This window comes from Pagrus pagrus (assembly GCF_965226575.1).
Source record: "Pagrus pagrus genome assembly, chromosome: 7".
Lineage (NCBI taxonomy): Eukaryota > Metazoa > Chordata > Actinopteri > Spariformes > Sparidae > Pagrus > Pagrus pagrus.
In genome coordinates, this window is record NC_140191.1 from 16,820,212 (window position 1) to 16,845,795 (window position 25,584).

Sequence of the window (25,584 nt, forward strand, 5' to 3'; positions counted from 1 at the left end):
TGTAAAAATCTGGACAGAACCGTTTTTTTAGCACATAGTTTAACATAAAATGATAAAAATGACATTTCCCAGCATTTTCATTGTTTATTTAACCATATACTGTGTTATGTTCATCACAATTACCTATTAGATTTATATGTGAAAACAACACAACAAAACAACAACACTGATCTGACATAAACGAACAGAGGCAAATAACATTCATTGTATAAAAAATGTTTTGTTGTTTAATGAAAGGTGTAATTTGTAGAACATGACCAGAATTTGAAGGTAGCTCCAAAAACAACAGTGGGCAGCATAGTAACTGACAACTGCTGCTCTGTGCTGGCTGTCCTTGACTCGAGCTAGCTACTGTTAGCTAACTAGCTTATGGCTCAGTTAGCAGTGGAGCCAGTGGCCCTCAAGTTTGTCTGGACCGGCACCTCGGATCACAGGGATGTTTTAACCTAAAATTCTCGCCACATCCTACAAATTGTTCCTTTTATCATTTGGTTAAAAAAAATTGTTAATTTGTTAATTAATACTATATTGTTTAGTAACAATTAAAAAAATATTCAGTTATTTCATGGAAACAATCACAAAAAAGTCACAAAAGCAGCTTTATATTTTCCCAGTTTGAGTTTCCCTGAGGAAAACATTCAATTCTGTTCTGATTATGTTGAGGACGGAGCAGGAAGGTCCTTCTTTCGCTCTATAAGTTGGAGCGTGTGAGCCAAGGGAAGTCCTGCAAATACAGAAAACACAGCATCATATTCTGTTTCAGATGATAACGGCTCTTTTATGTAATGGGCCTTTTGTGGCCCATGTGAATGTTGAGTCATTTTAGCCTTCACAAATTGTGCCAAACACAATAGGATAGTTGATCTCCATCAACTGTCTAAGAGTCAACTCTAAACCTGAATATGGATAACAGTCAGTTGGGGGTCAAGTCTTTCTGCTGGCCACCATGGAGCTCAGCACCATGGCTACAGACCTCAATACAACCTTCAAACTTGTCAGCGAAGGGTTGCATGGATACATTCAACATAAACACAGAGAGCCATGCTTTCTAATTATGGGCACTCTGAAATAGAAAGGTCAGGTTGGTGTGAGGTGGAGGGATTGTGAGTGGAATACAACAGTTCTGCGGTGCACCTGGAGTGTATGGATTACTGATCAGTGAGGCATGTCAGTCATGTAGCCCCATAAGGATGAGACGAGAGTCAAGTAAACACCAAGCTGTTTGTTGCTCTGCTCTGATGATGAGCTGAACAATGCTGCTTTTAATCAGGCCTGGCTTTACTGCTGCGACTGTCAATGTCATTTAAGTCATAGTCCATCTTGTTTCTCTTCTACTTCCTGTAGGGTCCAATGTAAAAATGATGCGGGGGCTGAATCTGACTTGCAGCCTTTGGTATGAGCACTTCATACCATCACGTGCCTGTAGTTTTCACTGTCATCACCCCATGTCTGCAAGGGCACGGGTTGCAAGAGGATGAAATGTGGTATGAGACTTAAGATGAGGTTCTCTATCCTTTAGTCCTGACTTCTGGGAGAGGCAAAGTGTGAATAAGTTGTGGATTTGGGGAGCCATAGACCTTCCACATTTTACCTGTTTGTGTCCATAATACTGTCAAATCTGCAAGTGCACAGAAGTATCGACATGGGGATTCAGCCGTGGACCTTTATTGTTAACTTGCCATTAATCAAAATTAAAGCCAGGGAAACCCTCAACTTTTATCCTGTGGAGATGCCATGCTGCGATCTGAGTGAGGACCTAATTAACCGCCAGATGAAGTTCAAGCCCCCTTTAGTGGAGATTTTACTATGTTGGGAGAAAAACCAACATAACAACAGTATTTTAAGGATTAGAAAAGTGGTGTCACAACATCAATTATATCCTCGGCCAGCAGAGGGCGTGGCGCTTCCACAGGATTGATGTTGAGGATTCTCTGGCTGTAATCAAGGAACCTAATAAAGAAGGAAGGTTCATTACATCACGAATCTTGCTTTGGTGCCAGACTGTGGTGTCAGCTGTATTGAAGTCTATGAGAGATGCACGGAGAAACGTACTAAAACCCAACATATCTATGTTGTTTGACTTCTGATGGAGAAATGCCACCAGAAAAAGAAAGAACACACTACAGAGAGTAGGTTAACAGTAGTAAGTTTCTCCCCCCTAATGATTGACAGGGCTGATAATATTGTGACCAAACGGGGCAAGACCAACCAAATGTCGCTGATGAGACTGCATTTACACTGTGAACAGAAACCTTTCACAAATAAAATTGAAGGACGAACAACATGTTGAGAAAAAGAAAAAGAAAAAGAAAAAGAAAAAGAAAAAAAATCAATTGTTGACCTACTTCGGTAAGTGTATTCTTTCATGTTCTGGAGGCGTTTCTTCATCAGAAGTTATACAACATAGATATGTTGGGTTTTAGTGTGTTTCTCCATGCATCTGCTATAGACTTCAATACAGCTGACATGCTACGTTATGACCCTTCCTTCTTTTTTAGGTTCCTTGGTGTTTTATTAACTTCGCAATAAAACACCAGTGGATTTTTTCAGTTTGAACTGTACTTCCGAAATTATCTGTGTCTGTGGCAACTGTCATACAAATATAACCACAACAAAAGACATTATTTTATATCAAAGACAGACATTTAACAACAAAGTGCTCCACAACAACATCACCAACAATAAAGAATCAACTACAAAAAATTAAAGTTACACCTAGATGACACACACATATATATATATATATATACCTGCTGTTTTCTGTCAGAGGAGGGGTCGATGAGCACATTAAGGAGACTTGGTCTCTCCCAGTCATTTAAGCTAATCTGTAAAGCACTGCGCAGCTCCTCCACCGTCCTCACCAGGAACCCCCGACCTCCAAATGCTGTCATGACCTCATCGTAGCGTGCTTCAGGTAGGAGGGTCACAGGTGGGGCTCTGTCAAGCAACATGATAGGTTTAGATATCTGTCATTACATCACAGCTGATAACATGTAGGAAGCCATTATAGTGATGCTGATTTTCCCTGTAGCATGACTCACATAGAGGTCAGATCTCCCATTTTTGCCATTTCTTTCCAGGTCTCAGGATCCACTCCGCTGTAAATGCCATTGTTATTGACCACAATGATGACCACGGGTAGATTATATCTGTTAGAAAAAACAAAGACACTGTGTAATTAAGAAGTGAAAGGGGGTTGAAGTGTTTGTATTGTTTAGAAGAGGAAGCAATCAACCCACCTGCACATGGTTTCGACCTCCATTCCAGAAAATCCAAAGGCACTGTCCCCCTCCACACAGACTATCCTTTGGCCTTTACTGTTCTCGCTCTTCTCCACAGCGGCTGCTGCAATAGCAAAACCAAGGCCAACTCCCATTGTTCCAAATGTACCTGCATCCAACCTAAACAACATCAGGATGAGCGTTAGCTAAACAAACTTCTAAAATTTACCCAGAACGAAAGCTTACTTTAGCCAAATACAGTTATACAATTTGTCAACAGTGAAGGGATATGCGAGCACATGTTTGCTCTCTAATAATCCCCGTTCAGAAGTCATTTTTGCGTTCAGATGCGTTAAAAAAACATAGCAATTAACACATTTGAGAAGTGCCCTTTAAGAACTGCTTCAATGAGAATTCCTTGCCTGTGTCGAGGTAGGTAGTTGTTCAACATCGTGCGTCCTATGTCCATAGTGTTTGCACCCTCGCTGACAATTATACAGTCATGTGGCAGCAGCTGGGAAACATGATGAAACACTGTGTAGTAGTTCATGGGTACTGTTGACTGAAGAGCAAGTGCCTGTCGATAGAAGAAGGGCAGAAATGTGGTGAAAAAGCATGAATAATATTACAAGAAACAACATCTACGGGATCAAACACATAATTATATTAAATATTTGTCATCATCACCCTGTGGCACACTGATAAAAAGATTGAGTCACAACATCACCCAGTCACCCTAAACCCACCTTTGATATTTTTGCATTAGCGGCAATTTTGTCTTTCAGTGTGCTCCACCACTCTGTATCAGAGGAGGATTTCCAGCCATCTTTATGGATGCACTCCAGTAGCTTGAAGAAAAGAATCCAAGACATAATCACTGTCGACACACACACACACACACACACTCACACAGATGAGCTGTTCTCCTATAGTATTTCTTCAATGCACATTAGTTTATCATGACAGTCAAAAAGAGAGTTACTTTTGTGGTTACCTGAGTGACAATAGCATTGATGTCTCCAAGGAGAGCAACAGCAGGCCTCACATTGTTCCCCATCTCCTCAGCACAAAGGTCAACCTACACACAGCATAATTGCGTTATTGTGTTAGATTATTATAGCACTGACCTGACAAACCATTAGATTTTTACCAGGGAGTTATCCTAAACATTATTTTGAAACTGCTTTTCAACAAATCAAACACACTCTTTGCTTCTCCATTCACATACCTGGATGATCTTGACATCAGGATGAAATCTAGGTGGCAGACCAAAATGCAGCATCCAGTTCAATCTGGCTCCGAGCAGAAGCACAACGTCAGCCTGGAGGAGAGCTCTTGGTACCAGAAACAGTCAAAGGGGAACAGGTGTGGCAATGTTGAGTTAAGACAAAAGGGGAAAAACAAAATGAATACAATGAACAGTGGTGTACATACATCCATTTGGTGTCTGTGTAGAATAAACAATATAAGATATACACAGAAAAAACAGATTTATACTATTCAATTGAGATATTTCTTCAACAGTCTGTTATTCTGTGCCACTAAGACACAGTGTACTAACACGGATTGTAGATTGAGAATTTAGATACAGTGATGCTTGACTTACATCATTACAAAGGACACATAAACCTCTTTTGTGAAACAATCAGCCAGATTGTTTTCTAAATTTTGTTCAGTTTTTTAAAATGCTATCTAAAAAATTCAACCAAAATGTTTACATTTACTCCTGGAAACCTGTATTCACATAAATGATGTGATAAAATGATGAAATAAAGACATGTTTAATTTGGCTAAAATAAATGTTTTACACTTTTTTATTAATGCATTTTTTATTGTAAAAGAGAGGCAGACCTCGAGCGGGCAGCAGCCACACAGTTGGGGTGATCATCAGGAAGGACCCCTTTCCCCATGGGGGTGGGCAGAAATGGCAGACCGCTCATTTCAACAAACTCCCTCAGAGTGGTTTCTGCTCGGCCATAGGCTGCTCCTGTTGCGATCAACAATACCCATATCATGATGACGCCTAATGAGCTACTCTTAAATGACTTATTAAATGTGGTAATTCCAAGATATATTGCATATGTATTTAATGTTACCTTTGCCAATGATGACTAAGGGTCTTTTAGCTGCTTTCAAGACAGAGATGGCTTCAGTGATTGCACCGTGGTCAGCCACACTCACTGGTGGAGAAGGACAGCAGGACACAACTCTGCAGGAGAAACACATCTCAAATCACAAAAGTGATACTATGCATAAAAAAATAAAACATTAAAAAAAAATGCTAAGAATTACAGCAAACCTGACTTGGCTCCTGTCCACTTTTGCATTGACCATGTCCCCTGCAATGTCCACGTAGCAAGCACCTGGACGCCCATATATGCTTGTGCGAACTGCCTGTGAGCAAATACAATAAAATCACTGATGTGTTAATGTCATCCAACTATACAAAATATCTTATGTGGCATGCTGTGATAAAGGAAACTAACAATAAGCGGGTACATTACCTTCTCGACCACTGAAGGGATGGCCTCCAGACTGCTGGGTCTAGCAGAGAACTTGCTATAAAGGCGACATGCCTCCACCTAGCAACAAATTTACAACTGTGTCGATTTAACGAAGCATTAACAGAAACAAATCCAGATGGTCGAGTGCATTACCTGAGGAAACTCCTGAAACGCTCCTGCTGTTTCCTGATTTTGATCTGAGGAGCCTCCAATAACAACCACCGGCCTGCAAAGGCAACATACATTTAATAAGACAATTCCCACAGGAGCCATGTTAGAATTGTACACAGGAGCATGAATGCAGCATCAGTTTGTTGAATCATACTGTACCAGCAGTTCATGTTAGCGTTAGCCATTCCACCCAGAGCATGAATGAGTCCAGGTCCAGACACCACCAGGCAGGCACCTGGTCTGGATACAAGGAACCACAGGAGACACGTGGGATACAAACTGTCACACCAGCTGCTCACATTATTCTGTTTAGTTACTTTATGTCTTACCTCCCAGTCAGGTATCCAACAGCCGATGCTGCGTAACATGCCTGTTGTGTGACAGAATTTATTATATATCAAAATTTTATTGTAATGTTGTTAAGGATTATAAGTGCAGGTAAACAGCAATGTAGCAGAATGATAATTAATGTTTATAGAGCCTGACCGACACATCGGTTGGTCGATATTATCAGCGATGTTGGCCTATCTCCTATATATTGGTATTGGCATATATGTTGAGCTGATATAACCCACCGAACAAAAACACACCCAAAAGACCATGTTTTGTCATCCAACCTTGGATCATTAGCCTACCTTATGAAGCCTGGATCACCAAACCATGGTCTTTAATAAAGCTGATGAATAGATCACCTGGTAAAGTGCATGTCTCATGCAGGCTACTGAGGTTGAGGCTCGGGGTTGAATCCACCCTGTAGCTTTTGCAGCATTAAGTAAAATTTGGCCGTCATAAAAACTTTAATTTTTGAGTCACAATAAGTTCTTTAGACGTCTGTAGTTAAGTTGACAAGACCTCTGAAATTAAATTGTAAAAACCTCTTTTGAACCCAGGCAGGTAACGTCCTTGGACATGAATAGTGAATGATGAAAAAAAGTTTAAAAAAAGACGTCACAAAAAATTTCATTATACCGGCAAGGACGTCGAAAAGAAGTCTTTTGGATATATTTTTGCTCAGTGGAAAAATCTTTTTCATAGATTGTAACGCAGTAGGTTTACTGTTTCAGTGCACTGACGTCATTTTAGACAAAAAGTGTATTATTAAACTGAAAAATACCCTGCCTACGTTACATATTGCATAAGTCAAAGTGTTTGATAACCACATTTGAGAGATAATTGCCAAAAATGTGTTTATATCGGCTGATATATTGATATCAGAATTTTTTACTTCCTAAATCTTCATCGATATTGACACCAAAAATCAATATCGGTCGGCCTTTAATTTTTTTTTTTTTTTACCGCTTGTTCGTTGCGCATTCCCACATATTTGATCCCTGCAGCCTGAGCAGCCATGGCCACCTCAATGATAGGAACACCAACTATCCCGAACATGTACTCCACTTTCTGCAAGGAGAGAAATGACTCTTTAACAAACCAACACTGAAATATGAGAGTTTAAGGAAGAATTGTACATAGTAGTAATAAGCTGCATAGTAAAGTAAACTTGACTGCGCAGGACTTGAACTTTGACACAGTTTTAAGGACACATGTTGCTGCTAACTTAACTTTAGGGTTAGCATACTTCATTAACCTTCACCTCGCAATGTTAGCGTTGTTTTAAGAAGCGGTCTTACCTGAGACTTTAAAGACTCAGCAATCAGCTGAGCTCCTGTCAGTTCGTCCATGTTTATCCAGAGGCTGTTAGCTACGAGTTGTTATAATGTTGTGGACCTGCTGTGGACAAACCGTCATAAACTGTTGTAACTACCAGCTACACGAACAACTCATGTTTACTACTGTCCCTGAATCCGCCCCGTTCCCGGTACTTCCGGGTTGCAAGCCAATCACGGGCGCCCCTACGTGTGACCTCACATAAAGAGCGTTGCACTCCTTGCAAACTGTTAAATAAAATAAAATGCAAAGACAACACATACCGATTACACCCTAGTTTAAATGTAATAAATTAAATATTCATTTTACATTTTAAATTAATTTTCGTTTTTATGTGCAATTCATACCTTAAAGGAAAAGTTCACCCAAAACTGAGAATTCAGTCATTAGGTACTCACCCTCATTTTATGTTTGTTTTGTTATTTTTCCCCATCTACTTCAGTTGTTTAGGAGAATGATGTAACACTGTTTTGTTGTGAAGCTCCAGAAATTTTTTGTTGCACACAGTCACATTGGCATGAGGGTGAGTTGATAATGACATTCTTTAATTGTGCAAACACACTTAAGATTTCAATCTGTTTTTGTTCATTTAACATATACATTTTGAATTTCTTCAAATATTTGATCTATTTTATTAAGTGATTATAGCTAAACTATTATGTAGGGAACACTACACCTAGTTATTATTAGTTACATTATATTCAAATATCCTTATATCATTATATTGTTTGTTTACTAAATAATTAATAACATGTGTAACTGTGCTATGTGCAATAATGTGAGTTCAATTATCTTGTCCTATCTTATCTAAAATCATTTCCGTTTTGAAAAAAAGGTGCTGATCAGTGTGTCACTTGTTATAGGTAATGAAAAACATCCGACATGTCAAAACATCAATGACTATCAAAACGGCTTCAAATGTGTCATGTATTTAACAGAATCAAAAGGCGATACTCCATAAAAAGACTCAAGTTCATTATTAAATAACTCATTTCTTTATTACTCATAAAATATACAGCAATCTCAGTACTGAAAGAACTCATTGGAGCGTTGAATTCACAGTCATAATTTCTATATACACGCTAGTTTCATCCCTCTTCAAGAAAAAAACGAAAAGAAAAAAAGAATCTTTTCCGTTCTAATGAATCTAGCAAATGTATTGTACATATTTCCAGTTGAAAGGATTTTTTAACAGACAGAAAAAAGGGAGTTTTGAATCATGGCGGAAACAAGTGGTTTCTTTTTTTTGAAGTTAAAGCAAGCAAAACCTGTCAACAAACATTGGCTAATATAAGAGCAAAAATATCATTAAAACAGAAGAAAATCAAACGCTGTCTTGTCATTGGTTTACAGTGTTTCTTGTCACAAAGCTCAGCCTCAGATACCTCGATACTGGATCAGTGCTTCTTAGAAATTACTTACCTAGTGCGCATCACTGTACTTTCACAGCTGCCTCTACAAACCCATCTTTTCTCAGTAACTAAATGAAGGCACAAAATGAACACATAAATAGGAACCGAAAGTACACAAATAATTTATTCTTGAAAGACTAAACCGCAATGGACAGGTCAATATACAAAGGTCAGGTAGATCAACTTAAAAATAACCTGGTGAACATATCAAATGTTTTTAAATTACTCAGGTCAGTAAATCAGATTTTTTTTCTTCTAGAGGATAAAGAGTTTAAGACATGAACATGGGTATATTAAAATTTTGATCTCAAAAAATAAATGATTTTTCCCCCCGTATGACTACAGACTTGAAGGACAAGTGCATTCTGACAAATGTAGTGTGCGATTATCAACCTTTTCAAACTCATCAAGGTATTCATAAATGAAAACTGGCTCCTTTGCCCCACTCGCTAACCAATAAACCCAAAAATTATCACTCATTTACACAGCTAAAATTGGGTTAAAATGCATCCATGTCTTTTGGTCCCTGTCGGTTTAGCTCTCTGTGAAGTGCTACCATCCCTCTTCAGCATGTTATTGCTGCACAAAAAGTCGCTGTCTGCCCAACAAGTACAGTTTGTAGCACTCAAGAAGTCAGTGTTGGTAAAGCAGCGGTTACTGAGGTCCAGTATCAGCTGAAGGACACCTGGTGCTGGATGAGGTCGGGATGAGTGTGTGCCAGCCTGCTGCACCTCCTCCCTTCTCTTGCTCTCTGGTGGGGACGGGGGACTCTTAAGGCTCCTGTGGGGGCTTTCGTCTTCTTCTGCCCTCCCAAGCTGGCGGTGGGTGATTTTTAAGACACAGTGTGTGTGTGTGTGTGTTTTTATGCATTTATCGCCTCCTCCTGTCCCTCAGTATGTCTCGGAATCTGAGTCATTGAGCTCCTCGTCCTTGTAGAAGCCGTCGTGATGGCTGACGTTGTTGAAGCTGCAGTAGGAGCTGTGCTCATCGCGCAGCACAGGCAGGCTGTCGAACGTGACGCTCTTGGAGGGGCTGGTGGTGTAGTGGTTAATGGCACTGAATGGGAGGGTGGGTGCCGGGGTGCAGGGAGACACAGGCATCATGGTGGCCAGGATTAGGGCTAGGCAGTCTGCCACATCTTTGTTGGGGGCGCAAGCTAAGGCGGGTGTGTAACCTGAAACAACAAGTGTTACATTTTTTATAAAAGTCATACACAGTTCAAATGATTCACAGCAATATATTACCTTCAACAGCTTCAAAGTTATATAACCCAATACAAGGGATACATAACTTTGTAGCTGTTAAAGGTAATATATTGCTGCTACCCCAACAATATTGACTTGATATATTTGATCAGGTTATTATATGCAACTTCTGTACTTTCATTGTCATTCATTCGTGTATTCATTTCCTCATTTTTTAATGGGTCATTTGCGTTCAAATTCCATAGAGTTAAAAAGAAAAAAGGCAAATTCCAAGGTCCAGTATTTTTAAAAATGGTTTCAAAATGCAAAATAAATTCATACATACGCTGTATATACAGTATCAATCGATCAAGTCATCTGTTTTGGGCTTTTTATTAAAAGTCTGGTTGCTTGTGTCTCTCACAAGATCTGGCAACACTGCAAACAGCTAAAAATTCTTAAGGGGTCAATTATTTGAAACTGGAAAATAAAAGCAGCCTAAAAGACAATTTATATGGGAATATTTTTCTTAAGGTAGCCAATCATTTCTGATTCTGCTTTGTCCATTAGGATGCATGTTTAGGTGGCACTTCGTAATGTAGCCCAAAATACATGACAGCAGTTGGTTCATAGTTAAAAAGAAAAATGTAATGAATTTACCGTTTTCATCGACTGCAAGTACACTGGCTCCCTTTGCAAGCAGCTCTTGCACCACCACAGTTAAACCGTTTCTTGCAGCCACGTGTAGAGGCCTTAAAAGAAAGATGAAAACAAAGACGAGCCAAGAGGCGAGTCAATATTTTACAAATTGTAGCTCTACATTAATAATTCAAATCTCCACAGTAATCCACCGACGCTACCACTCCATTCAATTGCTCAGATGCAGCAAGAGACGCTAATGTAATACAAGTGATACATACGTCTGTAAGGCGGCGTTAGTGGCATTTATGAGGTTTCTGTCTGTAATCTTCTCCAATATCAACAAGGCACTGGTTTCATGTCCCTGTGGAGAACAGGTACAGCACAGTGAATATTAAAAACAACCAGTGAATAAAGATAGTATATAGTATAGTATTTCAACTAATACTTGCATGAACATAGTGTACATTTGCTGCTGTAGCTTGCAAGAACAGTGCCACCATATGGTAATACCAACCTTACTGCAGGCGAGATGAAGAGCAGTATTCTTCACAGCATCCTGCAGAGTGAGATCTGCTTTCGCACTGCTCACCAGCAATTCTGAACAGTGAGAATGAGAAGGTGAAATGCAGAAAGAACAGACTTAAATCAAAACAGCGCTCATTATTACATCCCCACAGTCATATATTTAGAGAAGTGTTCGTACCAACGGCGTTGGTCTGGCCATTTTCAGCAGCCATCATGAGTGGGGTTTTCCCTGCTGCATCGACACTGTTGACCTGAGCGTTGTGGCTCAGCAACAGCTGGAGACACTCCACATGGTCGGTGAAGGCTGCTGCATGTAGTGGGGTCCTGCAAAAATAACACCAGAACAAGGCTCACTCTTTTATTCAAACAGTCATTATGTGAACTTTTAACTCTTTGGACAAGTTGGCCGAATGAGGTGGCAATTTTTGTTGGACGTGTGTATACCGGTTTTTACTGTCTTTGGCATTGACAATGGTAGGGCCCAGAGTGTCTATCAGCATCTCAGCAGCACCTTCGTTGTCATGGATCCTAATTAAAGGGAAAAGAGCACAATTACTTTCTCTGTTAGCAGTTCTGTCCTCACTCACATTGATCGAAACCAAAGACAGCTTGAGATCTTACACAGCACAGTGGAGGGGGCTGAAAGAATTGCCTTCGGCCTTGTGAAAAACCTCTTGTTCCAGCAAAACCTCCACACACGTATCGTGACCTGGGGAGAGAAAGCATTAACCACATAAGCCTTCACCTCAAGGTGCTCACAATCATGGCTCTCTTCAACCATCGGTCCTTATCAACATGTGTCAAAATTTTGCTCTGGGTGCGAAAGGAAATAGCATGAACAAAGTGCATAAAGAACCAGCATTCAAAATGAAGTTGTCCATGCCTATCTTAGACAAGTGCTCCTTTTTCGTTTCTTGGCAGCTTGCCTGTATCTAAGTGCATACATTACTGCAATCAGATGTACATCTCCATTACTATGTTAATCGTTTTTTTAAGAGGTCCTTAGCCCTCATCTCTGTACCATTGTAGCAGGCCCAGTGCAGTGGGGTGTAGCCTTGGTTGTCTGTTAAGACAGGGAGTGTTTCCACTGATTGGGCAGCATGCAGCAGGCCTCCCAGTACCCCAATGTGTCCACACGCTGCCGCCAGGTGGACCGGTGTGCGCCCTTTACAGTCTCGCACCAGGAAGTTGGCGCTGTGCTGAAGCAAGGCCTCCACACATTCCTCGTGGCCCGTCACCGCCTGTGGCCAGAAAACAGTAGAGGTTAGTGTTATTACTGTTGACTGATTGTGTTTCGAATGGTTATGCATTTTAAATGATTTAATGGCAGCTGACCGGTGTTTTGGCAGGGCTGCAATACAGAGTTACAAATGAGGTGACTAGTAGCCACTGGGCAGAAAAAGGCGTAATTGTGTATTTATGACATGCTTGGCAAGACCTCCAACATACAAACAATCACAGTGAAAAATATTATGAATGGTGGAGTGGAAACATTAAAAATTTGTTTTGGCAGGAAATACCACACAAAATCTAAAAACAGACCATCAAAATTAGGGTAAAAATCTAAACAAAAAAGCTCCTTACTCCTCTATGTAGGGCCGTCCTGCCCCACTTATCTTTGGCTTCTACACTGGCTCCCTTATTTAGCAGAGAATACACACAATCTGTGTGTCCACTCAAGACCGACAGCATCAGGGGGGTTCTAAGAGATAACAGATATAATGTCAGCAAATGCTTAAGAACATGAGTGGGAAAAAAAGACACAACCACAAACAAATTCTACTTACTGTCCATTCCCATCTTGAATGTCGACTGCACTTTGAAGATCAGCATTTCCAATCAGCAAACGCAAACATTCTGAATGACCATTAGTAGCTGCAGGGAAAGAAGACACATGGCATTAGCATACTCATAATAACAATTAAAAAAACACTCACACACGACTATTGAATAAAATCCAGCAAAGGTCCATACCTGCAGCATGGATGGGGGTTCGCTTCAAGGTGAAGTCTTTGACCAGGATGGAGGCTCCCTGGTTGATTAGGACGTCCACACACTCTACGTGGCCCTTAAAGGCAGCCAGGTCCAGGGGTGTGCGCCCTTGGCTGTTTCTTACATCCAGATCCAGTAGAGACTGTACCAGAACTTCCATGGCATGGTGGTGACCATGGTATGCCTGAAAAAATTACATAATAATTGACATAAATATGCTGAGAATTGGAGACATGATAAGGATAATAGATCAAGCATGATACACGTTACTCACAGCAAGGTGCAGGGGGCTCACAGGGGCTCGGACATCGGAGTCATTCAGGATGTCTGTCCCTGAGGTTTCCATTAACTGAACAAAATGGGTACACAGGTTAGAACCTACCTAGATGTAGATGGCATTGTGGCATACTCGGAAGGCAAAAGTCAGACAGAAGATCTGCACAGTTTGAGAACAGATTGCCTCTCAGTCATGCAGATCACAACCATCTGACTGATTAATGTGTGCTTACTACTATAAAACTTAAATTGGAAGGTTTTCATGTTTTATTATAAGAGCTGGTGTCACAGTGACAGATATTGCCATACACGTAAAAAAAATAACATTCCGAGGTTTTCAGAATTGCTCTGAGTTTCTATGATGTTGTTTGGTGCCTTAAATAACATGCTGCCTGGAGACTGCACCAGCAGCAGCACAGAAAAAAAATGCAAACTGGCAGCCAGAAACTGGGCACTTTCCAGATAGAGTTCACAAACCAAACAATGTCACTCTCCCAGTTGTGTCGTTCTACAACGCCACACGACCCACAGTCACAGCAACAAGCTTTGATTGAAAATCTGTTTCACTTTGGTTTTTGCTCCAGCACCTGTACACGTTTTTTTGGATGTATGAGCCCTACATGTTTGTGGCCAAATCTACCTACATTACAAAACAACAAACAGAAACAAGAAAAAAAGGTAAATTCAACTCACCACATCTAGAGGTGTTTCACTTGCAATCTGTAAAAGAGAGTGGGAGAACCAGCAATGCATTAAACATCATTACAATACAGTAATACAAAAATAAGAAGATGCTAATTGTAATGTGGCGTTGGTTCTCACCAGCTCCAGACAGAGGCGATGTCCGTACGCCGAGGCGTAGTGCACAGCATTGTAGCCCTGATTGTCCCGGATCCCTGGATTTGCATCATTTCGCAGTAAATATTCCAGGCACCTGCAGACACAACAAAGAGACTGTAGTCAAGGAAACAACATCATCTCTTCAGTCTTGAATTACTCAGCATAACTAATAACTGAGCTTTTATCCATGAAACCATTCAAACACAAGCCACCTCCCACACAGCCTCAAAAACATTCTTTAAGAAACTGAATAAAGTATTACTGACTTTCCATCTGTGTCAGAGGCAGCGGCGTAGTGGAGAGGAGTGCAGCCTCGCTCGTCTAGGTCGTTGACGCTGGCCCCAGAGCCCACCAGAGCAAAGAGGCACTGGTAGTTACAGTTGGCAGCAGCATAGTGCAGAGGGGTCCTGGAAAAGTAAACAGAGCTCAGTTCCCTGTCCACATTAGACCAAGAAACAAGGAGAGAACAAAGTCTTGATCCAGATCCATAATTAAATGCTACAAACCTGCCAAAGCTGTCCTTCCTATTAAAGTCTGCCCCCGTGTTGAGGAGAAGATTGAGACATTCCAAGTTTCTGTGGGGTTTGGGAGATTAAGAAGATGATGAACTGATAAATCTAATGATATTCTTTGTGTTACAGGTCTGCATCTCAACACTTACAGTTAATATTAAACATATTATTCAGTTGTCCTCTACTCACCCTCCGGCAGCTGCAGCATGTAAACAGGTCCTTCCAAAATCATCAGGAGTATCAATATCAAATCCTGCAGCAGAGTAAAATAATATGAACAAAATCCTGCAAACTGTACATGAGGTCTACACCACAGATGTTGTGTATATTACCTATATCTGAACCATTAAAATACAGGACGTGTATCATGGTTGAGGTGGTTGAGTTAGTGCTCGCTCACCTGAAGACAGGAGCTTTCGGCAGCAGTCAGAGAATCCACTGAGAGCAGCCAAATGCAGCGGGAACATTCCGTGAACCCCCCGTCTGAAAAAGACACAATCATGTTGATTAATTCAGTATCACTGGTGCTAAACTAACAAAATAATAGGTATGAGGCACATATCTGTACATAAAACTTTTTATTCAACACGTTTTAAGATCATTATGAATGAAATTTAGGACCCATTTTATGTCCATGCAAGCAAAAAAATACGAAAGATATGAAAGAAGGGATTGGGACAGAATTACTTGCAGTGACTTAATTTATTTTTTAAGTGATGCTCCTGATGTGAACAGTTTATTGGACCAGAAGAAAACCCAATTGCATGTACGCTTTGGAAAGCTTTAAAAACATGCAGCTCCACCCGATGTGCTGAAAAAGGACAGACAGGCTCACTTACTTGGCTGTGTCAGCTCTGTTGGTGATGAGGGTGTTGATGAGGAGCTCGTGTCCGTATCGAGCTGCGATGTGCAGTGGTGTATTTCCGTTCTTGTCTTCACAGTCAATCTCAGCACCTTCAGAAAAAAACAAACAAACTAAGCACTTAGTTGTTGTTACACTGAGAAGCACTTTTACAGTCCAGCATGAGAAATGAAGTCAGCGAGGCAGATTTTTTCAAGGAGCCTACCATTCTCAATGATTGCTTGAGATCTAGAAAACCTCCCGTGGATGGCTGTCATGTGGAGGGGAGTCTTACCATCTTTACTCTGGAGTGAAAGAAAAACATGGTGGTGTCACAACATAGGTCATTATTATATAACAGAGTAAGAGAAGTTATAAAACTGCATTTCTGATATCTATTATCTATAGAAAATAAGGGACAATTAAATTAATAATACAGATAAAGGCTTGGATTCACACACAAGCAACACGGTGTGACTGTTTAAACACAAACATTCAGTTTCGGTTTAGACAGTTAACAGTAATGGTATGATTATTTTCTCTTCATGACGTAACTTATCTGGTAAGGGAGTGCCAGTTATTAAGTAACATCTTCAGATCCCAGATCAAAATGAGTCATCTTTTTTCCAAGTAATCAGTATAAATCTGTGAAAAGAGATAATCTGTTTTTTTACTCACCTTGATGTTCACGTCAGCCCCGTTGCAAACAAGGAGCTCCAGACAGAGCGCCCCGTGGCGTGACGCGGCGGTAAAATGGAGAGGCGCGAAGCCCTTCTCGTTCACCTGGTTGACGTTAGCTCCGCACTCAATGAGCTCGTTCACCACGACGTCCTGCCCGTTGTAGCAGGCCACATGGAGGGGTGTGTTGCCATACGCATTGGGCTCATTTATCTAGATGCCGAGATAAACAGGAAGTAGTCAGGACACCATCAAGACAAACTGGTCAGTCTTTTTACACATAACATAAAAAGCTGTCGAGTCGTTATCTAAAACATGTGAAGTGCATCGGGACACAATATGTGTTATTATATTTCTGTTCTCTCCATAGGATCTAGCAGCGTCTGCAGTCTGAGGACAATAAGCTTGTGGGTGGAACTTACATCCACCCCCAAGTCCAGGAGGTATTTGACAACGCTGATCATTCCACTGGAGGCTGCTGCATGTAGGGGGGTGTAAGATTTCTTATCTTTGCAGGCCACCTCAGCTCCATGAGATGCCAGCAGCTTCACCACTTCTATGTGCCCTGAAGACAAACACAGAATGATTTAATTAGATGGATATGCTTACAAGATATCAACTGTTTTATTTGAATCAGGACATTAATTTACATTTTAACATTTAAAACCTTAAACATGTTGATGCCTTTAAAAAAAATGTATTTTCAACTACATCCTGGAGACTTTCACTGATCACAACATGAGAGAAACTCCTAAAGCTACTTAGAAAAGTAATAATATGATGTAAAAATCCCTGCTGTTGTTTTATTACCCATATAAGCTGCCCAGTGGATTGCACGCCGGTCCCTCTTGTCAAAGGCATTGATGTTTGCTCCTCTGGAGAGCAGGAGCCTCACCATCTAACAGCAGAATCAGACAAAAAAAGAGCAATCAGGAAACATATCAAAAGAAGCTGCCTTTCAGTCAGTGTGGCAAGTCATATATCATATAACTATGGCCTATATATGTGTTTAATGCCTTAATTCTAAGATCAATACAATGATTCCCTGTTTACTTCAGTTTAACCTAATCTCATGAACTAGATGAGCCTCCAAAAGGTTACAAAGTCTTTTGTAAATTGCTAAGCAAATGTGGGCTGAAATATGTTTTGATCTTTTGCATACACTAAATACAGGTACATCAACAGGACACAGTGTACCTACTTTGCATTAAAGACTATGTACAGGCTCCAAGTGAGTATTCTCACCTCGGATGTCTGAACAGCTTTTATGCACTTGATTTGCATCAACACTTCATTCGACATCTAGACATTTCCACCTTTAAGATAACTCATTTGTATGAGAGTATATGACTGGCAATGAATCATTTGCATGCAAGCACGTGACTAGACAAGCGTTGAGTGTGCTACTAGCGTCCTTCAACGTGTCCACAGTTTATGACTGCTTGACAGAAATGTGTCAGTCCTTATCCATGTGGGAAAAAAATGTAACTGTGTTATTTTCTAAAGAAGCTGTTCATGACTGACTGTTCACTGGAAAGCAGTTTTATTGTTTTATGAGCTGCAGCTTCTCCAACTGGAGAGTTTGTCCCAGTGTATAGATTTGTGCAACTGACTTCCAGATCAGAAGTCTGATTATTATCACCTTATCAAAACTCTACGAAACACCAATACAACAGAAGCTTAGATATTTGTCTAAAATGGAATAAAAGAATATAATGTGAGGGAGAAACAACCAATACTAATGAGGAACACATCACTACATGTTTCTCTAATTCATGCAATGTGTCTATGAAGCCACATATATAATAAAACATGATGTGGTTGTGGTTATGGCTGGCCTACCTGCTGCTAGCAGTATGTAGCCAGCAGAGCTATAAGGGGATGCCGATTGTTTCACTTCTTAAAATGGGCAAAAACACAGCCATTGTTCAGTAGTTCTGTATTACAATGTCCATTGTGTTTACACATCTAAGAGTCAAGCAGACTCTCAGAACACTTCCTCTCAGTAAGGAGAAGATCAGGAGCTTATACTAACAGCCAGGTGAATACACGCAACATCAAGCCTGGTGTGATGGTTTGCTAAAAAGAACTTTGCATACATGGCTCTCTAGAAAGGAGAATAACACTTAACCCATCAATATAAGCGGTGCTGAAGTGGCTACACCCCTTTAAAAAGGACAGGACAGACTGTACAGCAACATGGTCAACACTGACCTTTAAAGTTAGAACATGTTTTGTTTCTAATAGTAATTGATATTCAAAAGTACTGCCATTTCTACCCATTAAGGCACAACTAAATCAATACTAATGACATTAAAAGCACTTCTGTCAGTAGCTCAAAGCTGAACCAAACAACACTTTAGGCTTGATATTACCTCCAGATGCCCGCTGAAGGCTGCATGGTGCAGCGCAGTCCGGCCCGCTCTGTCTGACACATTCACATTGCTGAGCAGTGGTACAAGGGCTTCGGCGCAGCGTACTGCCTTGTTTGCTGCGGCTATATGAAGCGGCGTCTGCCAGTTCTTGTCTCGGGCGTTTACATCTGCAGAGTGTTTGAGCAACACCTGGACAGCCTCCTGTAAGAAGTCATCACATGTAGGTTCAAGTTGCATGGTGTTTAGATTTGTTAAAACAGTGCTCAACAGTGTGTTATCCAGAATCGGAGCAATATTCACATACCTCACTGCAGGAGGCCACAGCCCGGTGCAGAGGAGTGAGCCACTTGTTATCTTTGGCATTTACTCTGGCACCTACAAGTCAGAGGACACTGGCTGTCAGGCTGTGTATGGTCATACAGTTATGTGACATCAAGTGCAACGTTTTTACAAAAATACAAGTCTTTTTGTTAATTATGAAGTCCAGTTTTGTAAGATCTCCCTCTACATAAGCACAAGAACAGAGCAGACTGCTTAGGGTGCATGTGGTGCATGTAGAGGTATTTTACATCATTGAATGCAGATGCACCATCTGGCCATACAGGCATAATAATATCTAAGTGTCACATTTGAAATATGTAGGGCTGACTCAAATGCTTTGAAACTTCTACCATTGCCACGGTAATACGGCTGCACCGAAAAACAAGGCAAAAAGCTGATAAAGAGTGTGAGAAATAGAGCTTGTCTACAGCATTTAAATAGTCTCAAAACCCATGCAAATAAAAAAGCATTACTGCTCTGCATACTCAAATGCAGTCCCATGAGCATGGAGCTGTGACGAGTGTGAGCTGAACCATCCATGCTCGCTGACTTTTGAGACTCTCTGGGCAGGGACAGTTGTCGAAGCCCCAAAAAAAAGGTACTCCAGACAGCCCTAGAAATATGTCATTATGCTCTCAGACAGGATAATGTTGGTGATTATTTACCACTCCCTTCAATACCAAGAAACCAGAGAAACCAGTATGTCAGGACCTCCATTGTGAGGAAACGTGATGATGTCTTTTACGGTGATTTTCAAAGGTTTAAAGTGATGCAGACGCCACAAAGAGCCCAGAAGTACCACCTTCCCAAACGTGATATAATAAATTTGGCCATATGTCATATATTAACAATATCAAAATGCTAAAACTGCGACACCAATTACACAATTTCTGCTCTTTCATGTGATCAACAGATTAACAGCCGACACATTTCATAGATAATCTCTCCGGCTGCTTGAGAAACACTCATTATTTATATATAGCGTTAAACCAGTATCTGTTTCCTGAACTATTTTACTTTCAGTCCCCTTTTGAAAACCATACCTGAAAGAATCAGCAGCTCTATAATTTCTGCATCTCCAAGATAGGCAGCAGCATGCAGTGGAGTTCGCTTCTCATTGTCCTGCAATAAGTCAACAGAAAGACATTAGTAAGACTTGGCAGAAACACAACAGTTTGCATTTACAGATTACTCATGATTTTCTTCTTTTCTTGATTCAGGTTAATATGGTCCCTGTCTGCTGTGACATTAAAACCACAATTAACTGTGGTTTCACTTATTATTATCTATATATAACATTACATTGCTAGAAAGGAGAAATATCCACAGCCACAGAAATCACTATTCATAGCAAAGTGTGTTTTATGCAAATCCAGTAACTTGAAGAGCCTTCCAGTGAAAGACAAGCAAGTTCAAACTAGCTGTATTTTGCAACAAACACCCCCACCACAACAGTAATGTTGAGGAATGCAATAAAATAAGCAGAGCCAGATCATGTCGTGGGAACTGTTAAAAACAGAAAATGTGTTTTTTGTACTCAGCAACTATTAACAGAGTTATATGAGGCCTTTCAAGGACAATCTTACTTCAGGGGTTTTAAATTCAGAGTTGCAGAGGTGTTTTTAAAAATATAGCAATAATATGAGGAAACAGATGCAGAGGTTAGTGAGAGTCTGTTGGGATTACCTGCGCATTTACATCCTCTTTTTTGAATATGAGCGAGCGTACTTCATCTGGGTCCACATTGAAGATAGCTTTCAGCAAAGCAGGCTGTAAAAGAGAGAGGCTGTGTCAAAAACAACTGAACTTCAAGGCTTTTCTGGATAACATGTAACACTATCTCAGACTTTCGTGGCGTATAACTGAAAACTTTGCTTGTCAGATTTGAAAGAGCCAACAATATAGGCCAAATTTGAGAAAACAATAACCATGCAGACCTTTGAGACCTTAGACTTTACAGAGACTTCATGATCCTCGTCCTCAAGCACCACAATACAGACGCGACTCATTTGCACAGAGATTACACAATCATGTTTACGCTGCTAAAAAGTCCCTAAATATTCTTGTTTAGTCGTTTAAAGGGACAGACTGAAGCATAGTTGTCAGTACAGACATTAAAATGTATATTTAACAAAATGATGACTCCAAATTCAGATGAATGATGGAGGCAGACTGTCAGGTTTAATATTGCCACGTGCTAAGCTTAGCTTCGTGTTTGCAGTCTGCTGGCAAGAAAAGCCATGACTATCCCATGGCACAGAGAGATATATCACAATCTCTGAATGAATACATGTCCTGTGTTGTGCTCCAATTCCAAATGACTGATGTGATGTCCATCATAACTTTCTTCTCCAAAGATATTTCAAAATTTAGCATGACCAGCTTCCTGTGACTGTCTTCAACAGAGGCAGAATAAAAGGAATACATCCACAGCTGATTTAGATTCCCATATCCAACATGAAAATGAAAATGATAAGAGTCAAACAAAGTTTCCAGAGTAAAACTGAATTAAAGGTAAAAAACTGTTGAAGTTCTTGTTGATGTCTGACTTTTATGGATCCTGACATTCCTGTCCTGGCTTCTTAAAAAGCAGTTAAGTTGGCCACGCCTTCCTTAGGGGTGTGTACACAGGGAAAGTATTTCTGTGAAGTGTGAACTTTGGCTGTGCTGCCATACAAGCAAAATATTGTATATGACATGATATTTTTTCATATTTCCATTTTGCATGAAAAAAAAATCAAAGACTGCCAAGAGCAACAGTGTTTTTAAAATATGTAACTGAAACCATATTAAATATTCAATACAATATTTACTCTTTTGCGGGTCGCTGAAGTTATTGGTTGCAACACTGTAGTAGAATTTTGCCAACACTTCCTGTAAGACAACACTTGCAATGTCTCTGAACAGTGTGCTGGAACTGAGAACCACATAGTCCACCACAGTGGACCAAAAACTTGACAGACCATCTTCAACATCGAGTCCCTGTAGCTGCCCACATCTTCAGCACCATGACAACCTCAAGTGATAACTTAAGTATCCGGCTGCAGCTGAAATTAATGCAAACATTTCTGCTATTGACCACTAGTTAGTATAAATCACTCACTTGTCCGTTAAACATGATTTTGCCACACCATAAATGGCAGGTTTGAATTACAAAGGGGTCAATGTAGCGTAACCAATTTCTTGTTCATGTTGGACAGCCTGGCCTGACAGAAAAAAAACAAGCAGGCAGCTGATTGTGCTTGTGTTTTTTTCTACTTCTACAAATGTTTGTAATTTTTTTTTGTCATTAACCACCAGTGTTACATCTCTGACTTATCAAATTGATGTGGAAACAATGCTGAAATAAATCCACCGAGCAGAAACTGTATAATTAATTGTCAGGTCTGCCAGCTATAACATTGCTGCACTCCCCTATCTGATCCACCATAACACCAGCAGTGAGTCTTTGATCAGGCAGTTTTCCACTGCCTGTGGGAGGAGGTTGGCATGGATGGGGAGAACAGTGAGGGCAGGGGATCCCTTCCAGAGGCTGCAACTGGTTACCCATGAAAGACCCAGATGGAACATTCCTGGCTTCCACAAAAACTTAACTCTTCCCTGACTTCAGACTTGTTTAAAACAAACAAACAAATTAATGTGGGCTTAAAGCTACAAAGACCACAGTTAAAAAACACTTTCCCAAAAGTTATAACTGTGAGATATAGCTGATACTTAAATCTTGTCTGTCAGAGGGGCTTCTATCAAGCTCTATGGGTTGACCGATTATTGGCCTGGACGATTATCGATATATAGCTTTTTTCCGAATTAATGGTATCAGTGTTTTTTTTGTGTCAGATTACCATAAAAAAATATATAAATATAATAAATAAATGAATAATCGGCAATTTGCACCCATGTATCCAAAACAAAACGTAAGATGAAGAGGCAGGGGCAAAAGATGATACGTTCACAAGTAATACCTCTGAAATCATCAATCATCAATCACCTCCATTACATGTGATCAACGACGACCTTTAAATGGGCAATGTGCACCCATGTATCCAAAACAAAACATTAAGATGAAGAGTCAGCATGTTTTAAAATCACCTGCTTGGATGACTTTTATTGCATTTATCTGCCTTTAATATGAACATGCATATGGGAAGAATGATGAAGCACGCAGAGTGCATTTGTTCATTAAGACTTCATCCCTCATTTAACCCACCAGACTGCCCAGCTAGCTAATTAGCTAATGTGCATTTGTGTAAGTCTTCATGTAAGAAGGAAAGGGGGAAGAAGAAGAAGAAGAAGAAGAAGAAGAAGAGCTTTCGCCTTTAGCTGCCACAAATAATTTGTACTTCATGTCCTGTATGCAAGTCAAACATTGTAAGCACTGTGTAAGCACAGGCTGATAAAATAAAAATCTATTTGAACAATTTACTATGGATGATTCAAGGTATACATGGTGACATCCCCTTGACGTATATGGAAACCAACAGATAAGATAAGCTATGCCTTTGTACACATTTGAGCCACATGACACATTTCAGCAGTCGTATTGATGCTCAATAAGAATTTAGAATAAGCAAGACAAACTCTACCATTGCCATCAAGGGACAAAGACGTGTACAGTTGCTTTTATAAAACATTACACAATCCTCTCATTCAGTTACTATAATGTCCATGAAAATCTGCAGGGCACAACCGTGCTTAAGAGTTACTGGGGATAAATTCAGGCTAACAAACAGACACTTGTGCTATACCGTTTCATTTTGACCATTTCTGTGAAAAGGAAGGACAAATCTGCATTTTGTTGTTTTCAGTTCTCCAGTCCTGCACGACTGGTGCAGGAGATTTTCTATGCTTCTCTGGCTGCTCGACTGTGTGCACCTCCCCTCCTCATACGAGCCAGCCTAGTTAATACCATCACCATGGAGACAGCTCTTTGGCAACTCCGCCGGCTCACATGAGCCCAGGTACACGATCATTCAAGCACGCGCACAATGAAACACACTTGCACGTTCATATGTTACAAGAATAGCAGGCATGTTGTCCAAAACACACACTGCTTAAATGATAACGGAAAGCTATTCTGGTTTGCACAAGTAGGTGGCAAGTGTTTAATATAGTTAGAGGACAAATGTCTGATAGTGTCAAATCACTTCATGCATGTATCATAACCATTACACAGCAGTTTAATACTGGATTTATACTGTAAAAGGGTACAAATAAATGCATTCTGGTTAACATCTACTTACTTACGGTAATAGAAACGGTTTAATTATAAGCAAGATCCACAAGGGGGGAAAATTTGAGGATTGTAATCAAGGAAATAACTAGCACTGTTATAAACAGACTTTATATAATAAACAAGAAGAAAATCAAGAAACAGAGGAGGGCACAAAGCCTATGAAGACCCTAACTTCAGCCACAAAGCAGTGGAGTTCAGACATGATTAAACAATTAGTTTGATGAACTATATATATCATTATGTATTTGTTGACATGTTATTCAACTACATAGCTATCATAAAACCTCACCAGCTGAGGAAGCACAACATAAAGATGTCACAAACATCCAGTTGTCACAGTAACGTCACAATCAACAGATCGTTTTGATTGTTATGATAATCACCCCACACTACATTAAAGCGATTTAATGGCTATCATTGAATCATTGAATCACTTGGAAGCGACAGCTAAAGCCCAAATGTGTATTGTTAAGTCACAACATGCTAACTAGTCGTTTCCCAAGTGAGCAGCTAGCAGCATTTCTCGCAGGGTCTGGCTAACTGCTGGAGATAAACACAGTCTCATTAGCTGGCTACAACTCAACAACCGCTTGAGCATGTGTCTCTATGTAAATGTGAAGCTCTTATTATAGCCAGAAACATGACTCTAAATGAGATTTACCAAACAGTACTGTACCCAACCTTTACATGTTAACAAACAATTCAACACCTAGCTTTGAAACGCTCTGTTAAAAGATTAAGGAGATGCTTCCGTTTCGGAGAATAGCTGGAGAAACTCGAATTACATTCCGCTGGCGAACGTTGAAATCGGGGTAGCTAGCTCACGTTAGCCTGACAACAGTAGCTCAAAATTAGGTCCGCTTTTGGCACAATGACCGCTTACCTGGTCTCGAATTTTGAGAACCACCATATTTCTGGGATTTTAATTGTTCTCATGCAGATTCATAAAGGGGTATTTGTCTCCTTCCGAATAGCAGTGTTTGATCTTGGTAGCTCTCCCGCTGGTCTGCTGGAGGCCTTGCGTGACGCTAGCTTAGCTCTGTTGCTAGCTTCCTAACCTGATGGCATGGAAGCAGAGGAGTAGCGGAAACTCCATAACATTGCCGCCACCATAATTCGCCTCCCAGGAAGATGCGACCCAATTGGTCGGACGCTCTGCACGTCCGAGTAAGGGGGTTTGTGATTGGTT

General features: G+C 40.4%; 2 protein-coding genes across 2 annotated transcripts; both read right to left on the reverse strand.

Moving 5' to 3' along the window:
* Window positions 1-64: 64 nt before the first annotated feature.
* On the reverse strand, window positions 65-7,691 carry hacl1 (2-hydroxyacyl-CoA lyase 1). Its single transcript, XM_084357380.1, has 17 exons — window positions 7,528-7,691; window positions 7,193-7,297; window positions 6,226-6,266; window positions 6,056-6,136; window positions 5,879-5,951; window positions 5,726-5,803; window positions 5,521-5,615; window positions 5,318-5,430; window positions 5,073-5,208; window positions 4,450-4,555; window positions 4,216-4,299; window positions 3,968-4,069; window positions 3,644-3,798; window positions 3,240-3,401; window positions 3,042-3,149; window positions 2,751-2,937; window positions 65-724 (listed from the first exon to the last, which is right to left on the reverse strand). Exons 1-17 carry the CDS (start codon window positions 7,576-7,578, stop codon window positions 692-694), a joined length of 1,710 nt encoding a protein of 569 aa, XP_084213506.1. The 5' UTR covers window positions 7,579-7,691; the 3' UTR covers window positions 65-691.
* Window positions 7,692-8,536: 845 nt separating this feature from the next.
* On the reverse strand, window positions 8,537-25,473 carry ankrd28b (ankyrin repeat domain 28b). The gene is made up of 28 exons (XM_084358209.1): window positions 25,279-25,473; window positions 20,849-20,932; window positions 20,206-20,284; window positions 19,146-19,216; window positions 18,842-19,042; window positions 17,277-17,364; window positions 16,889-17,031; window positions 16,467-16,679; window positions 16,015-16,093; window positions 15,787-15,901; window positions 15,348-15,430; window positions 15,137-15,200; window positions 14,942-15,010; window positions 14,702-14,842; window positions 14,418-14,529; window positions 14,289-14,315; window positions 13,594-13,668; window positions 13,302-13,503; window positions 13,115-13,202; window positions 12,912-13,029; window positions 12,349-12,568; window positions 11,949-12,036; window positions 11,772-11,855; window positions 11,506-11,651; window positions 11,317-11,399; window positions 11,081-11,163; window positions 10,821-10,912; window positions 8,537-10,150 (listed from the first exon to the last, which is right to left on the reverse strand). Exons 1-28 carry the CDS (start codon window positions 25,303-25,305, stop codon window positions 9,867-9,869), a joined length of 3,159 nt encoding a protein of 1,052 aa, XP_084214335.1. The 5' UTR covers window positions 25,306-25,473; the 3' UTR covers window positions 8,537-9,866.
* Between the last annotated feature and the right edge of the window lie 111 nt (window positions 25,474-25,584).

Excerpts from the sequence above, each read along its gene's own strand:
- hacl1 (XM_084357380.1), bottom strand. The coding sequence starts at position 7,578 with ATGGACGAACTGACAGGAGCTCAGCTGATTGCTGAGTCTTTAAAGTCT. Across the intron at positions 6,137-6,225 it reads GTTGGATACCTGACTGGGAG|ACCAGGTGCCTGCCTGGTGG; the intron begins GTAAGACATAAA and ends CCTTGTATCCAG. Across the intron at positions 5,209-5,317 it reads CTTAGTCATCATTGGCAAAG|GAGCAGCCTATGGCCGAGCA; the intron begins GTAACATTAAAT and ends TGATCGCAACAG.
- ankrd28b (XM_084358209.1), bottom strand. The coding sequence starts at position 25,305 with ATGGTGGTTCTCAAAATTCGAGACCAG. Across the intron at positions 16,680-16,888 it reads TCCTGGACTTGGGGGTGGAT|ATAAATGAGCCCAATGCGTA; the intron begins GTAAGTTCCACC and ends CTCGGCATCTAG. Across the intron at positions 15,011-15,136 it reads CATGCTGCAGCTGCCGGAGG|AAACTTGGAATGTCTCAATC; the intron begins GTGAGTAGAGGA and ends CAAACCCCACAG.